The 15,688-nt window shown below is 42.1% G+C and overlaps 1 protein-coding gene across 6 annotated transcripts in view; it reads right to left on the reverse strand.

Annotated features, from left to right (window-relative positions):
• LOC118441359 (dystrophin, isoforms A/C/F/G/H) overlaps positions 1-15,688 on the reverse strand; it is a 223,015-nt gene that overhangs the window by 3,179 nt on the left and 204,148 nt on the right. For all 6 annotated transcript variants that reach the window (XM_035865630.2, XM_035865632.2, XM_035865628.2 and 3 more), the window contains 5 exons: positions 1,429-1,688; positions 1,001-1,159; positions 645-781; positions 326-530; positions 90-175 (listed from right to left, as the gene is read on the reverse strand). In XM_035865630.2, the coding sequence (XP_035721523.2) occupies positions 90-175; positions 326-530; positions 645-781; positions 1,001-1,159; positions 1,429-1,688 (847 nt within the window). The remainder of the gene's footprint in view (positions 1-89; positions 176-325; positions 531-644; positions 782-1,000; positions 1,160-1,428; positions 1,689-15,688) is intronic.

Below are 15,688 nucleotides of genomic sequence, written 5' to 3' on the forward strand. Positions count from 1 at the left end.
CTGCGAAATGTATAAGAATTTTTCAATCTTTGGTGACGCGTCGCTGGCGTGCCGCTCGTCGTTAGAAAAATGACAAATAGGATACTCACATCTGTACTTTTCTTCTAGGTGGCCCTTGCAAAGCAGAACCAGACCAACTTTGAAGGACAGCACACGAATTTGGCCGGTTCGTTGGCTGAAACGAACACATTTGTAATCTTTTTTCTAATCAGACATTTCAACGATGATCAGACGGATAAGTTTTCGATACTTTTCCTTTCCGATAAAAAAAAAAGATTTTGTATATCTTGTTCTAATTAACTATCGTTTTTTACCAGATCCTCACCTGTCGTATACGTTAAGGAGCCAATTTATCGCCAGATCTATGCACAGAGGTACGGATACTTGAGTCGGATTGTCCGCCGCTATGATCTCATAGAGTGACGTCAAAACGGTGACCATGTCGGGAATGTCTATCAGTTTGTCGTTTTGCGCCCGTAGACCGTGCGAATCGAATTGTTCCAAAGCAGTGGAAAGGCTCAAGAGATCCACTGTGAAACGAAGGTGGGAATCGTCGTGATCAGTGTGTGACCGACGACGAGCCGAATTAAATATTTTTCTTCGACGTTTATTAAATTATTCAAGAAAAACATCACCGTACTCACGGCACAATCGTTTCTGCACGGTGCGCAATTTCATTGCCGTTCTGTACGCCGAGAAACGAACCTCGTTCAGATCCGCGAGCGAGGACATCAGCTCGATCATTTTCGGATGATCCCAATGCGTTGTCTCCAGTTGGTGGCTGACAATTACAACGACATTAGATTCATCATTATTCCTTCGGAAGAATATTTTACGGCCAAAGTAATAATAAAGTTAAAGGAGAGAACATTTGAAAATGGATCCTTTTCCTTTTTCAAAAGATTCCTCGTTTGAAATCAAACGAGATATTACGATTTAAAGTAGGCGAAAGGTACGGTAGCATGCGTTCGATCGAATAAGAAAGGTAAGGTAAGATTACTTGATATAGTAAGGCACTTTGGCGGGCGTGAGGGCTCTCTCCCATGGTAGTTCTACGCTGCTCGCAAGGAAAGCCTGACTACCAGGAGTGCTGCCGTCCTTTCCAAATCCGCTTAGCAACTTGTAACGCTCGTCAACCGCCACTTGCAGCACCTTCCATCTACGAAAATAGGGAAAATGAAGTAACGTTAACGCGCGATGATATCTTACGTGTAGAAATTATGTTACGAGCGGAAATAATTAGGAGGTAGGTATGAATTGTAATTGAAAACGTCATTGTATAATCGATATGACATTACATGTCACATTTATGTAATCTTTCAAGTTTGAAAGGGCAATTTGGAAAGTTTCAAAATGAAACATTGACGAATCACACGAGACGAGTGCGATAGGATTAGTTGATAAGTTCATTTGCACGTATGTATGTACCTGCTATTGAGATCTTCGAGTTTAGCCAAAAGGGCGTGAGAAACGATGACGCTGCTCGACGCAAAGACGCTAGCTTGATCGTTCGTATCTTCGATGTTCCTCTGAATGGGTACCAATCGTTCGCCAAACTTTTGCAACTGTTCGAGCATTTCCGACGCCTCGTTCGCATCACTCGGATTTTGCCAACCGCTTTGGATCGCCTCGGCTGCTGCCATGCGGGACGAGAGATCCTCAAGACACTTTTGGAAGACACATATTTTCTGAAAAGAGAAGAACGATTAGCGACTGAGTATTGCAAACTTGTCCTTCCTTTACGTTCGACGTACGTACGTAGATACTGATATTAATTCTCCTTTTAAGCTCTTTTAAGGAGTATTCTTTTAAGAAGGTGGGAGAGATTAATGATCGTGAATGCAAAGGCAAAAAGTACACGCGCGACCTACATAATTAACTTAAATACCTTCGGCTCCATTCTTTTCTCTTTGCCTTCGCTCTCTCTCTCTCTCTCTCTCTCTCTCTCTCTCTCTCTCTCTGCCATCTCAACGAGTAGGATTAATTTAATAAAGTAATATCTGTCGAAGAACAAATACTTGCTTTATTACTTTGTAACGATATCGAAGAAAGAAGAAGGATCGTTCTCCGTGTACTCAATTAAAAGCATTGTTCGGCCGTTCTTTTTAATACGTATTTCATTATCCTTAAAAGCAACAATTTTCCTACCTCTTTTCTCTAATATAATCGGAATGAAATCAGAAGGCGTACTTTGTTCTACTCCACGTGAAAGTAATTACGCCATCGAAGTCGTTAGGTAAAATCAATAGGGACTCTTTTGCAAGATTCTTAATATCGAACGGCACCGGGATAATAATATCTATTAAACTAAGGAAAAAATTCAATGATTTTAGCCGCGGGAAGTGAGGCGGGTAGTAGAGTCGAGGAGGTCCAATTGAAAATCGTCAGGGGAGAGAGAGAGAGAGAGAGAGAGAGAGAGAGAGAGAGAGAGAGAGAGAACGGGTGGTCGAGTAATTTTTCTTCCGACTTGGCACGGTGTCTGCGATGTCATTTATTATGTAGCCAAGCAAGCAATTAAAGTTCACTCGTCCGTATTCACCCTCCTCCTCGGCCGAAACGAACTTCTTCGAATTTATTCAAGTTAATTGTCTGGCGCCGTCCAATATCCACTGTTGCACATAGACCGTGGTCCATTAACGGCAATTAAACGTTACAAAGGACCTCCGAATCGTTTCTTTATTTGTTCGGTATTTTATCGCAGCGAAATCATGCGCAACGAACCATCTATAATAACCGTTTTGGAAGGGGGGAAAAATAAAAAGGAAAAGGAGGACAATTTTAAGCGATATCCAACGTTTGCGCGATTATACGGGAGTGTATCTCGTTAGACGATATATCATCCATCGGGTGGCAAATGAAATGATCGTCTACGTGAAGGTCATTTTCGCGCAATCACGACATTGAGAGGACAAATGAATTCGCGTAAATCGATTGCAATGTACGATAATGTCCCGTGCGAATTTCTATTCGAACGCGTTGATTTAAACGCGATAAAGCAATTACATTAAAATATAACCTACGATCGAGTGGTCTTGGAGTATTTCGTCGATCGAACTTTTGTGTTTTGGTACGTTATTCGAGCGAATTTATCAGAACAATTTGATGGCCGATTCGAATCGAGCGCACAAATGGGACCACTTTAGCAATTGTTTTTGTTACAAGAGGTGACAGGAGGACCGTGTAATACTGGCTCGAGAAATATAACCAGGAACTCTGAGGTACTTTTAAATACGATGGTTTAGACGAGTACACGTGCGCGTGTCCGTACGACAAAATCGTCCGTTTATTTTTCACCTAAACTCATACGGCGAGAACATATTTATATGCGCCCTTTTTCGCCATTGGACCATCTTATTTCGAAACGAAACAAACTGTCTTGAAAATGAATTTAACGTTTCGTATCGTTAAAATAGCAAGATGTAGCTTCTTAGAAATATATAAACGTGGATACACGTCAAATTTATCCGCTTTTGACAAAATCGTCGATTATACAGTTCTTTCGATGGCCGAGAGAGAGAAAGAGAGAGAGAGAGAGAGAGACAAAGGACGAAAAGGAAGAGCAACGGACTGGCGAGGATTTGGTCGTAAATAGTCCGAATCTCGTGGCGATTTTCCGTTATTTATTGGTCAGCGGCGCCTAGTTTTCTGGCAACACGCCATGCGAATCTATTATAAGTCCGGGCTCGTCGCGCTAAAACTCCCCACCAGATTCGTTCCTCCCTCGAATCAACGAATTACCCTAGACCTTAACCTCGCTTAAATCTCGTTCTTACCTTGGAAAAGATTCAAAGTCACTTTAGCCAATGTATCGTATCATTCCGTGAGAACGAATGATTTTTACGTTTGAGAACGATCATATTTGATTGGTATTAACGTTACGTTTACAAGATATATCCATGTACGAATAGTAAAAGGTTTATAGATTGAATTCGAGTACGGAAACTACGATAAGACGAAAAGTAAAATGAAATAACTAAGATCGAGCCAAGAAAGTTTATAAGGTAGAAAGTATATTTTCGAAAGGAAGTCTTTAAGATCAAATCCGACTTTAGAATTAATTCAGACGTCGAGGTGTGCTCATAAAATCACCAATAAAAATCTCTCTTCCCCAGTCAAGCAGATTTAAGCGTGGACTATAAATGAATCGATGAGAAACCGAGATTAATATTAAAAAGTTGCTTAGATCGATCCAAAGTTGAAGCGAAGAAAATTTTCGATACTTTACTTTCTTGAGAGAAGTCGGATTGAAGTGCTCGCGAAAGAAAATAGGTAAAATCAATAGAGTAAAGAAAATTATATTTGACTATTATATTTTGCCAAACTTTTAACCTGATTTTCTTCCGTTACTCTCCTCTTCTCGTGCTCTTAATTTTTTTGTTTTCTAAGATTCCAACTTTGGAACGAATTTTATTCGAGAAGATCTCTTAATTTATAAAATCAACGCGCGCGCACGAGCGCGCAGATCTGCGTAAGAGCTTTCCAGTTGCCATAAATAACGAGCGTGTGTCGTAGAAGGGGAACGCAAGTGAGTTAACCAAGAGCTCATCTTCGATTCATGGAAGCGCCGCTTCGAGATTTGAAAACGATTCGAAGAAGAGAAATAAGAAGGAGTGCAGTAGTAGAAACACGAGCCGATAAATCATCTCCTTTTCTAGCTCTCTCGCTCCCTGTCTCCGAGATCACACTCTCCTTCCTATTTCTCTCCCTCTCACTTGGGATCGAAATCTCTTCGGCAGCGATCTGGTTCGCATCGGCCACGGCCGCCTTATTTTCTCGCAACGTGGCTCGTCTTAGCGAGTTGTTAATGGCTTCTCGTGCATTCGATCCATAATTAACGAAGCTTCGTTAAAAAAGAAGCGGTGCCGGATCGCCGCTAGAGGACGAAGCGAAACGAAGAGAAATAAGAAGAGCCGTGAAGGGCCTTCGATAAGAAGGACGATGAAAAAAGAGGAAGGATAAAGAAAAAGAGTCCAACCGGTCGGAGGATGCGGGGTGGGGAGAGAGAGAGAGAGAGAGAGAGACAGACAGAGAGAGAAATTGGAACGCACGCGGTTGTTGCGCGTGCCCTAAAGAAGAAGAGATCGCTAAAAAGAATTAACATTACGACGATTTCGCGCCTTTTTCTTCGCGTATATTATTACAAAATTAAATAAAGTATACATATAATAACGCTCGTGGAGAGAAAATTGCTCTCTTCTTTTTTTTTTTTTTTTTTTTTTATTTTTTTTCAAGCGTCCGTCACATCGACGGACGCTATAAAAGTATGTCGATATTTTTAGCGTTAATATGACGGCGACGCGAGGACGGTGTCATTCTCAAACGATAAAAAGGACGATACGCGAGGATTCATAAAGCCATAAACCGAAAGAAATATTGGACGAATTTGCGCGTGATCTCACGACAGATCGCCGTTTATTGTTGTTATTATTATTATAGCTTTTCGACGAAGTAATATGCAACCTCTCGACGTCGTTCTTTTATCGTAATCGTTAGTGTTTCATTTCTTTACGAACACGAACTCGATTAATTCTAGCGCATTTGTCGATCGTACGTAAGCCATTCGTGTTTCCTAATATTTTGTATCGATCGAACGTGACGTAACGTCGCACTTTTACATATTTTCCATTTCTAAATTCGATAAATTTCAAGCGGAATGTACCGCACGTACTCGTAAGGATATCCCATTTCGCATGTTTGAGGTCTGTCTCTCTCGCACTATCGGTCGCATAAAGCGATGAAACATTCCGTACATTTACGGTATAAAGAGAAGAGGCGCGGAAAAGAAAGATATTTCAACGGATCATCTCGTATCGCGGAACATCCGTCAGAGCGATAGAATTTCACACATGAGAATGGGTGATGGCATCGAATATGCAGGCTCATCGATAAAAACTTGCCATTGTTGCTGTCGCTACATCCCAAGTTCTAGATGCATTTCTCCTCCTCCTGATCCTCCTGGTTCGACGACATCGAGAAAGGACGGAGAGTAGGAAACGTTATCGAGGCCGGCCGCATGCCGGATACGATTTACATAGATACAAAGGACGAGTCGCGAAATTATTTCCGACAATGGAGCTCGATCGTATTTCTCTAATGTACGAGAGAAAGCGATGAAACTGTCGATATACGACGTTGCGCGGAATGTTCTTTCTGAGAAATAACTGCATGGAATAACCATGCGAGAGGTAAATAACAATGCGTGTAACAAGACGCGATGTATGCCCTCGAGACAACGGCATTAAGTAATAATCGCGCATTTTACTCTTTCGTTTCTCTTATATCGAGTAAGTAGAAACAAGTATCGATAACAACGCATATATACACACACACACACACACACACACATATATATATATATATATATATATATATATATATGCGTAGGCACCGATGTACCGATATAGGAAGGAAACTGTCCATCAGAAATGATAAGAGAAACGACCATAAGTAGGAACGTACCATTCAGCGCGATATATCCACTGAATAATCACGAAGCGTGAAGACGGAGGGGCATGCATATTTCGAGATAATTTTCCAGTTAGAATACTTTCTTCGTCTTTTCGTTGTCCCGTTCACGTTGGCTTATATCTATGGTAGGATATAGCTTTGACCTTAACTGCACCGAAATAAAGAGATTACCTCTCTCGCCTCGTGCCGCGTGAAGAATCGAACGCGTCGTACGCGAAGTATCGGATTTGTAGTCGGAGATTAGTCGTAGAGCAATAATCGGAGAAACGGTAAGAGCAATTTCCTCGATAGGGCTAGTCTAGAGTGCGCGCGACCGAGGAGGGCTAACCGAGATGAGAGAGAGAGGCTCGAGGAGAGACAAGCCCGACGCGCTTCGGTAGCTTTGCTCTCTGCCGAACAACGAGGCCGACTCCGGTGTTAATTACCCGCAATTGTCTCTCTGCGAGAGGATTGCGTCTCTCGAAAGCGAGCCCTCTCGAAAGAGCTCTCTCTATCTATGTCTATCTTCTATGAGAGAGTAGAAGCGCGTTCAAGCAAGTACAAGCGCGTCGTCGATAAATACGGTAGCAATAATAATCGTAAACCCTTTTTGTCGACTTTCCATAGACTCCGCGCGTTCCCTCTGGAAATTAAACTCTATTAAACTTTAGGCACGCTCGAGGAGACACCACCCTATCGAAAATAATAAATAAATTCGAAAGATACAGATACGTTATTTCCTCTTTTTCTCATTTAACCAATCTAGAAAAAGCTAATCGTCGACCGCGCGCGATTAAGAAAAACCATGTAGAAATCTCGTAGGTTGAACGCGACGTCTCTAATCGAGATAATTCGAGTACACTCCAGTTAGCTCGATCGAAAACTAGTCTGACCATTTTTCTTCGCCGATCGTTTCTCTCTCCTCCGTTTTTGCTTCTCGTTACGCGAATAAATTGCCTACGAATCTGTAGATAGGCCTTTGCCAGTTACGATCATTTGTCAACTGGAAAGTAGAAAAGGAAACTCACGAAGAAGAAGAAGAAGGTAGGAGGGAAAAAGGTGCAACTCGTCTCCAGAGGCGCAATCTCGAGTAGTAGGTATTTCCGATTGCACGGACGTCTTTCTCCTGCATAGTTTGCATCGCGGCTCGTTTGCTGTAAGCGCGTTCTTTAGACGAAAAACAAATTACATTCCGTGCGTGCTTCTCCTCGCGCTCACCCACGTTACAATCCTCGTTGTTGTTGTTCTTCTTCTTCTTCTTCTTGCTATACTCTCGTCATTTTCCTTCGCATGCGAGGACTTATTTGGGGAATTAGAATCCGGACCTCGAAAGCGGGTCAAGATGCAACGCGATGAGATTCTCTCCTTATTACGAGGGAAGCAGAAGAAAGAAAGAAAGAAAGGAATGGAATGGAAAGGAACAGAAAAGGAAAGAAAAGAAAAGAAAAGAAAAGAAAAGAAAAGAAAAGAAAAGAAAAGTTGGAAAGAGAGTTGGAATAAAGAATCCTCCTCGAAGAAGGCGAAATGCGCTATAAATGCGGCGTTCGCCGAGCCAGGCGCCATTTCTTATTGACGTAATTAAAACTCTCACGGCTAAGTAGAAAGAACGTTAACGATCGTCGGTTTTGTTAAATCGTCTTCAGGCTAGTCTGTGCTAGGTAATTTGATCGTTAAGCACTTGAAAATATGGAACTTGGATTGAATCGCAATTGGGCATATCGTGAGGAGGAAAAAACACTCTTTTTAGAATTTACGCTCTGTCCATCTATGGCGTGACCCGGTTCGAGAGACTTTTCTCGTACATACGTATGTACTTACGTGAGTCCTGTTTCGCACTTAATGGGCCTTTAACCCCTTGCCGGTAGAACGAACGAACGAACGAACGAACGAACGAACGAACGAACGAACGAACGAACGAACTCGTTCCACGGCGCACGGAGACTTCCGGTACAATTTTCCCATTGAGCGGAGGCCCGTTGCCCCATTAAAACGCCCCTTCTTCCTTCCTCTTGGCTCGTACACGAGCTCCGGGAGAAAGAGAAAGAGAAGAAGAAGGAGAAAGAGAAAGAGAAGGAGAAAGAGAGAAAGGCTCGTTCTCGTTCGTTTCGACCTCGAGACGACCATGATGAATGGGGCTGAAGGATCGGTACCCCGCTGCCTAAATCGAGCGACGGCGCACGGTTCATTGATCTCCACCTTTTTCCAAGCCGTCCAGTTCGGTTCAGTTAGCTCGACGCCGGTCGACGTAACGGAAATTACGCAGAAAGCGTTTCTGCGCTCTAACGAAAGAGGGAAAAACGGAGAAAAGTTTTCGTTACGGAAAGGGAAATAATAAAGTGGATCGAGAAAAAGAGTGCATATATATATATATATATATATATATATATATACACAAATATATATACACACTTTCGGAAGGAGGTTTGCAGAGTCGCATGTAAAATATTTTGAGGAAAAGCACACGCAGAGGGGATTGTCGTTGACGATGCAGAAACAGTTCGCGAGAAAAAGTAAAAGTAACGCGACGGTGAATGGAGTGGACGCTTAACCCTTCTTCTCCATTCTTATTCCATGTTCATCTTCTGTATTATTTAGAGCAATTTCTCCCATATACATGTACGTATGTACATACGTCCGAACGATGCGGGCAACGGTGGAAGCTACGCCGGCAAATACAAGATGGAATCTAAACGCAGATGTTACGATATTTGCATGATACGTAATCTTGATGCATCTTGTAAAACCATGTAACTCGCTTTAACGAACCATTTTGAAATGGATCTCGTGCAAGAGTTTAGTTCGTTGTTCGAACTAAATCTCATAGTAGGCTACCGCTAGATCTCGTGGTAACCGCGTAAGACGAGGTGAAAGGCCATTTGAAATGCGAGACCCTTGGCACAGCTGTCCGTTTCTATAATATCTGCCTAAGCTCTAGCCTTCTCGCATATAGAGTTAGGTATATGTGTGCCAAACGATAGAGGAGTCAACGAGGATTATACTACTCTTCATAAAGGAAGCGTCGATTATTAAAACCCGCTTTGATATCTATCCAATCGCGGTCTCTTCTCGGCTTTGTACTCTTCGACCGCTCGACAATACGTCGACCTTTTGTCTTGATCCACGATTAATTATCAATTTTTGTCATAAATTATACCACATCATACTTATCCTATGGATTATACATTTTCGGAACGACGAAAAGAGATGAATTATGCGAAATGATATACGTGTGGAGCGGTCATAATTCGAGCGAATAATTGAACGCGTCCAGTGAAGTAAGACGTAAAAGGTGAAAGAATAGTTTTGCAACGATTAATCTTCCACGTTCTAATCGACGAAAGATATAATCGATTACAATTGCCTCGATTTCTTGTCTCGTTGTCATAAGTAACAGTAAGGCTAGAACGAAATTGACTCGGAGCGTTTCGTTTTTTTTTCTTTTTTGGCAAATGCCTCGAAAAGAAAGATGCTTCCTGCCCGGAGTGGATTAGAGACGATTACGCCGACGGGCAATTTTCGTATCATTGACGTTCTCCCGATAATAGCTATTTATTTTTATATTTTCGTTTCGTCCTACGTAGAGTACGATAAGGATCTAAAGTAGCCAGATAACGTTTTGTAAGTTAAAAGAAAAATGAAGAGAAAAAACTCATTTTCACTCTCGGTACGTTTTTTCTTTTCGTTGGACGTCGCTGCCATCGATGCTACGGGGATAATTGACATTCGAGTAGTTGGGACTCCATTGTATTTCGCAGACTGCACTTACTTCGAACGTCGCCCTCGTAATTGTATTATTCGATATAAACTGGCAGCGCTCGGCCCTTAATGGAGCAATCTTTTGCCAACTCGTAGGTTCTCGTAGGTTCTCGTAGTCGCGGAGAGAGAGAGAGAGAGAGAGAGAGAGAGAGAGAGAGAGAGAGAGAGAGAGAGAGAGAGAGAGAGAGAGAGAGAGAGAGGGCGTAGCGCGTTCACAAGAAAGCGAAAAATGGATGCGAAAAAAGCAAATGTCACTCGTGACGCGTTTTAGCGACGTGCGTTGTTGATCGTCCGCCAGGTAAAAAAGGCTCGATCTGAGATGAGGATTCTAGAATGGTCTTGCGCATACGTTCTTCCCACGGATCGAAGGGTGCGTTGTTTTAACGGGCAACTGTGTTTTATTTGCTCGGACGATTTTTCTTTTTCGACGTTGTTGTTTCAAGGTTTTCCTCGATAAGGTAAGAGAAACGTGGTATTTACCATTTTTACGCTCGGAATAACATAGCTACGCTCGAAAAGAAAATGTACTTGCCGCGTTACGCTTCGAGATGGAGGAATTTTTCGAAATAACATCGATCCATGACGTTCTAATAATAATAATAGAGAATCCTTTTGAAATCATCATTATGTTCAATGCGCGGATATATCGTGCCTCGATATACCTCACCAAATGGCCAGACGCAATTATGCTGACGCTGATTATTACTTTTGACTAATTGTAAGTTATTTCTTCTTCTTCTTTCTCCTCCTCCTCCTCCTCCTCCTCTTTCTCTTGCTCCGACGACGAGTCGAGGGAACGAGTCGAGGCGATATTCGTAATTGCAGCTGCGCCCGAAATCCCTCGGTACTCGAGCCGACTATAGCTTAGTTAATTATTTACAGTTATACGAGGACGATTACGGCATTAAATTCTATATACCTTTAGCGCAGCGAGACCATTACTTTAGAATATTTGGAGAGAAAATTCATTTGGTATACGTGTTTTTGGCCACGAGGAAGGTTGGTTCGATCCGTTGCGACGATGGTCATACGAATCGTCGCGTTGCAACACGTAGGTGGCATATGCGCCAGTGCACGATAACGCGGACGAAGAAGGTGTAACCATTCGTGTAACGAGCGTGCACAATCCGCGCGCGTACAGCGGGATTCGTGTCCCCACTGTTGAACGAATATTATATTTATTATGATCGACGATTAACATCAGCCTGATCTTCTTTAAGTGCAAATAGACTGCATATTTACCTAATACATACCTATCACATATCACATATATATATATATATGTATATATGTATATATGTATATATGTAAATATCTTTTATCGTTTCATTGAAATTTATCGACTCGACCGTAGAAAAATATTCTTTTAGCTCGAATGATCATTTTACGGGAGGGAGAGAGAGGGAGAGGACAACGCAGAGAGAATCGATACGAAATGGTTTCGTCCATTCGTATTTCTCTAATTAAAAACTATTAAGCAAATAACGATAACGGAACTGGGGAATAATTAAATCGCACTTTAACGCTATCCCGAGGATGGACGTTGTTATACAGCAGGTGCGACGTACCGTCATAAAATCTAGAATTCGCCGTTGAATTCGCCAAGGAAATTTCACGGACAAGAGAGATTACTGATACGAAAGAAAAAATGTGTGTCAAACTAGCAAAAGTCCCTTGTTAATATTCCTTATAATCGTTTTCGATAATCATCGATTCTGGTATTCCAATATGCTAAGAGATATTTCCATGAAATTTCTTTGTACCAACCGAATAACGCTTCGAGTTTATTCGATATTTCGACATTTGCGCGTCGCCGCGTAATATACTTTCATCGAGTAATCGAGAATTTTATGCATATCGTTGGGCCAGGGGGGAGGGGGGAGAAAAAGAGGACGACGAATATAAGATAGTCGAACGTACATGAAGTGGCTCGAAAAGGTGACTCAATTTCGGATGGGCGTGTACAAGGCTTTGTTACAGGCAAGAATTAATACGGTGATCCTATTAAGAGGAGCCTATTAACTAACAATATTTATTGCGTCGTTTTATCGGGCAACTGGTTCGCCTTGAGATCTAGGAGAGGCGGTCATCCCGAGATCGAGGAGGGAAAAGGCCGACGACGGGCGGATCCGTCCCAACGTACGAGATTCCGCTCTCGTATTCGAGATAAAAGGGACGCCAACCTCCGGGTCCAGCCAACCACCAAGATTATTCATAATGCTGGCAATCAATTTCGTAGATTACGGGGAAACGACGACAGGTCGAATCCCTTCCTCTCTTTATTCGAATAATAATCGCTCGTCTCGCGCTCTCCGTTACGAGCTATGGCGTTATTAGTTATAACCTAATTGAAATTAAATTTTATTACTTTTTCCACAAAGCTTTTTTTATTTTTAAATTCATCGAAACTTTATCGAGCTCATTTCGAAATATCTTTCGCACGTCATATCATTTTAGTTTCTTCGATCTATTTGAGATCTATGAAGTTGAGTGGCGTTGTTACGTTTAGCGTAAAACATTTTTCGATAGTTGCTCATTGGCGTTATTCGCCGACTCGTAATTCGAGAAAAATCATTCATGAAAAATAATACCTCTTCTTGCTCGAAGGACGAAATAACTTCGTAGTAAAACTGCTCGGCCATCGAGAGATCGATCTTAAGAGAGGTCCGATCTTCTTCGTCTCGACGGTCCTTCTTTTCCCCATCGTCCTCGTCCTCTTCACCTTCTTCGATCTTGTAATCCTTTATACCGGTCCCTCGACGAGGCAACACGCTATCGGTCACGCTATTCTTCATCAATTCCATTCTCGAAATTATTGATCACCGTGACACGTCAATCCACATTGACCCGACTTTAAATCTCTTTATCTTTTTTTTTCCAACTTTGCTACATCCACTCGTTTTCGAAATCATCGAGTAAAGATCGTCGATTCGATCGCGTATTTCTTATCACAGCCGATTCGCACTTTATGTAAATCGTAGAAGAACTTCCACTCCGCGTATGCGTTCGTCATTTTCTCCCTTGAGAAAAATTCCTCAAGTTAGGACCGTCTTCGACCCGAGACCGCTCGACTCTATGCGATTATCGATCTTACGGATCGCGGCGAGTGACTCGACGACGATTTAAGAATTCCTTCCCGTACTCTTCTCAAACACGTAGACTCGAAGAGGAGCGACGAGCACTCGACGCGTATCCACGAATCGTTTCGAAAGCCATCGAAAACAGTCGCGCGTGCTCCTTGCGATTGTTTGCGGGTCTTTTCTTTGGTGCACATGGATGAAAATTTTCAACTTGACTCTATTTTCTCCCGTTTTTCGAATGGCTATAAAACGTAAACCAGTAAGAAAATCCAATGAGATAAATATTCGTTGATGGCCTGGAGCCGAACGCTATCTTGTGTGCACGCACGTTGGCAAGCGCGAGTGAACTGAAGCGAACTAACGAAAGAGCACGTACAACCAAGCTGTCTTTCTCTCTCTCTCTCTCTCTCTCCCTCTCTCTCCCTCTCTCTCATGCCCTGTGTCGGTTCGTTAACGCGGTGTCAACCTACACGCTAGATAAGCCCTACCACGAGTCCTCCTCTTTGTAATAGAGGGGACAGACGTAGAGGGGAGAAGAGAGAAAGAGAGAAAGAGTTTCTTCATACAAGGTGACCATGAAAAGAGGAACGTTTTTTCATCCGGTGACTCTTTTTATGCGATCAAGATGATTTTCGTTTATTCGATATAATTTGGTACTACAGGTTATTAAAAGTCTTGTAAAGATTGTAAAAAGATATAAAGATAATGGCTCTGTCAATGAGATTGCCTAATTAAAGAGTCGCTTCAAGAAAATGTAATTAAAAGATGTACCTAATATCGAAGGCTAAAGATAAAACGAGTGTGCGTGAGAGAGAGAGAGAGAGAGAGAGAGAGAGAGAGAGAGAGAGAGAGAGAGAGAGAGAGAGAGAGAGAGAGAGAAGCGAAACGATAGCTGTTTCAAAATAGAGAATAACGGTAGTAGGATCGTTTAACCGTGAAAGAGAATACGATGACGCGGGCGTTGTCGAAAAGCTTTGCTCCGATTTCGTTGCTTTTAATAGGCGAACGTAGAGACAAAGGAAGGAAAATATGTTGAAAAAAAAAAGAAAAAAGAAAAAAGAAAAAAGAACGTGCCAACAAAGATTAAAAGAAAAAAATCGAGAAACGTATGTACTCGATAGTCGTATCTCGTAAACACTTTTAACAAGGATATATTTATAAAGAAATGGAAGAAAAAGAGATGCGAAAACTAAACGCGTCTGGGCTTGGCTTCGTTCTCGCTTGGCTTAAAGTCGCACCGCATGGAATTTCTATCCTGCGAGAGTACAAAGAGGATAACAGCGAGGTCCGATCGTAGCAGGAAATAATAAAGCGTAATCTATACGCTGATATAGCGGTAACCACGCGAAACTGGTTTTCACTGCATGCGAAAAGTGAAAAGAGATTCGATCTCTCTTTAGCCCGACGTCGTTCGTAAACCGCGTTAGCGACTACCAAATATTACGCTCCTGCCGTATTCTTCTTGCAAGATTTTTTATTCACTTTTTATTTTATTCACTTTTAGTAACTAGTAGAAAATTCATTTCCTACTCTATGATTTTAATATCTCTCTCTCTCTCTCTCTCTCTCTCTCTCTCTCTCTCATGAACTATTACACGTAGACTATTATTCGTAGCATGTTTATAAGAGACGATGGAAAGGGAGTCTAAATGGTTTAGAGTAAGCCTCTCCTAGCATGCAAGTACACGCGATTGGTTATACCGGTAACTCGATACACGCACTCACGCTGGTTGGTTGATCGACGACAAATTTGTCGACCCATCGAAAAAGAAAAGAATGCAAGTCCGAAAGTTTCAACATTTTTACATTTCTTATTTAGATATACTCTCTCTTTCTTCGGATATAGCAAAAGGAAGAATAAGATAGGTGCGAAGAGAAGGAAAGAGAAGGGCTCGACAAGAGGTCGTTGAGAGTCGTCGAGTCGTGTCGTCGAGTCGTAAAATCGCATATCTTCGATTCGATGTGCCACGTACGTGCGTGTCTATCCACGCACGTATACATACACACACACACACACACACACACACATATATATATTAGACGAATGCAGTGGAAGCATGTGTGTATGCGACACGTGTGCACTCACGTGCGACGATAAAACGACCAGTGTTCCTCGAGAGGCGCAGGATACGAGTCGCTGCACCTTGCATCGCGATAAAACCTTTTCGCGAACGAAAGCGTACAAGGATGCTCGCTTCTCGTTAAAAAAGTGTGACGATTGGGAAAGAGCAGGAAGAGTATTTTCTCTCACGGCATATGCCAGTTTTACTATCGAACGATGCCATCGAGCTATCGATGAAAAACGATATCGAACGAATCTTCAATTTCCCATTTTTAGAAACTGATCAAAGCCGAACGATAATCGTTTATCATAAAAACAAGTAAGACGTTGGATCGCATCGTTG

Source organism: Vespa mandarinia, chromosome 11 (assembly GCF_050613455.1).
Source record: "Vespa mandarinia isolate Hongniang chromosome 11, ASM5061345v1, whole genome shotgun sequence".
In the NCBI taxonomy this organism is placed as follows: domain Eukaryota; kingdom Metazoa; phylum Arthropoda; class Insecta; order Hymenoptera; family Vespidae; genus Vespa; species Vespa mandarinia.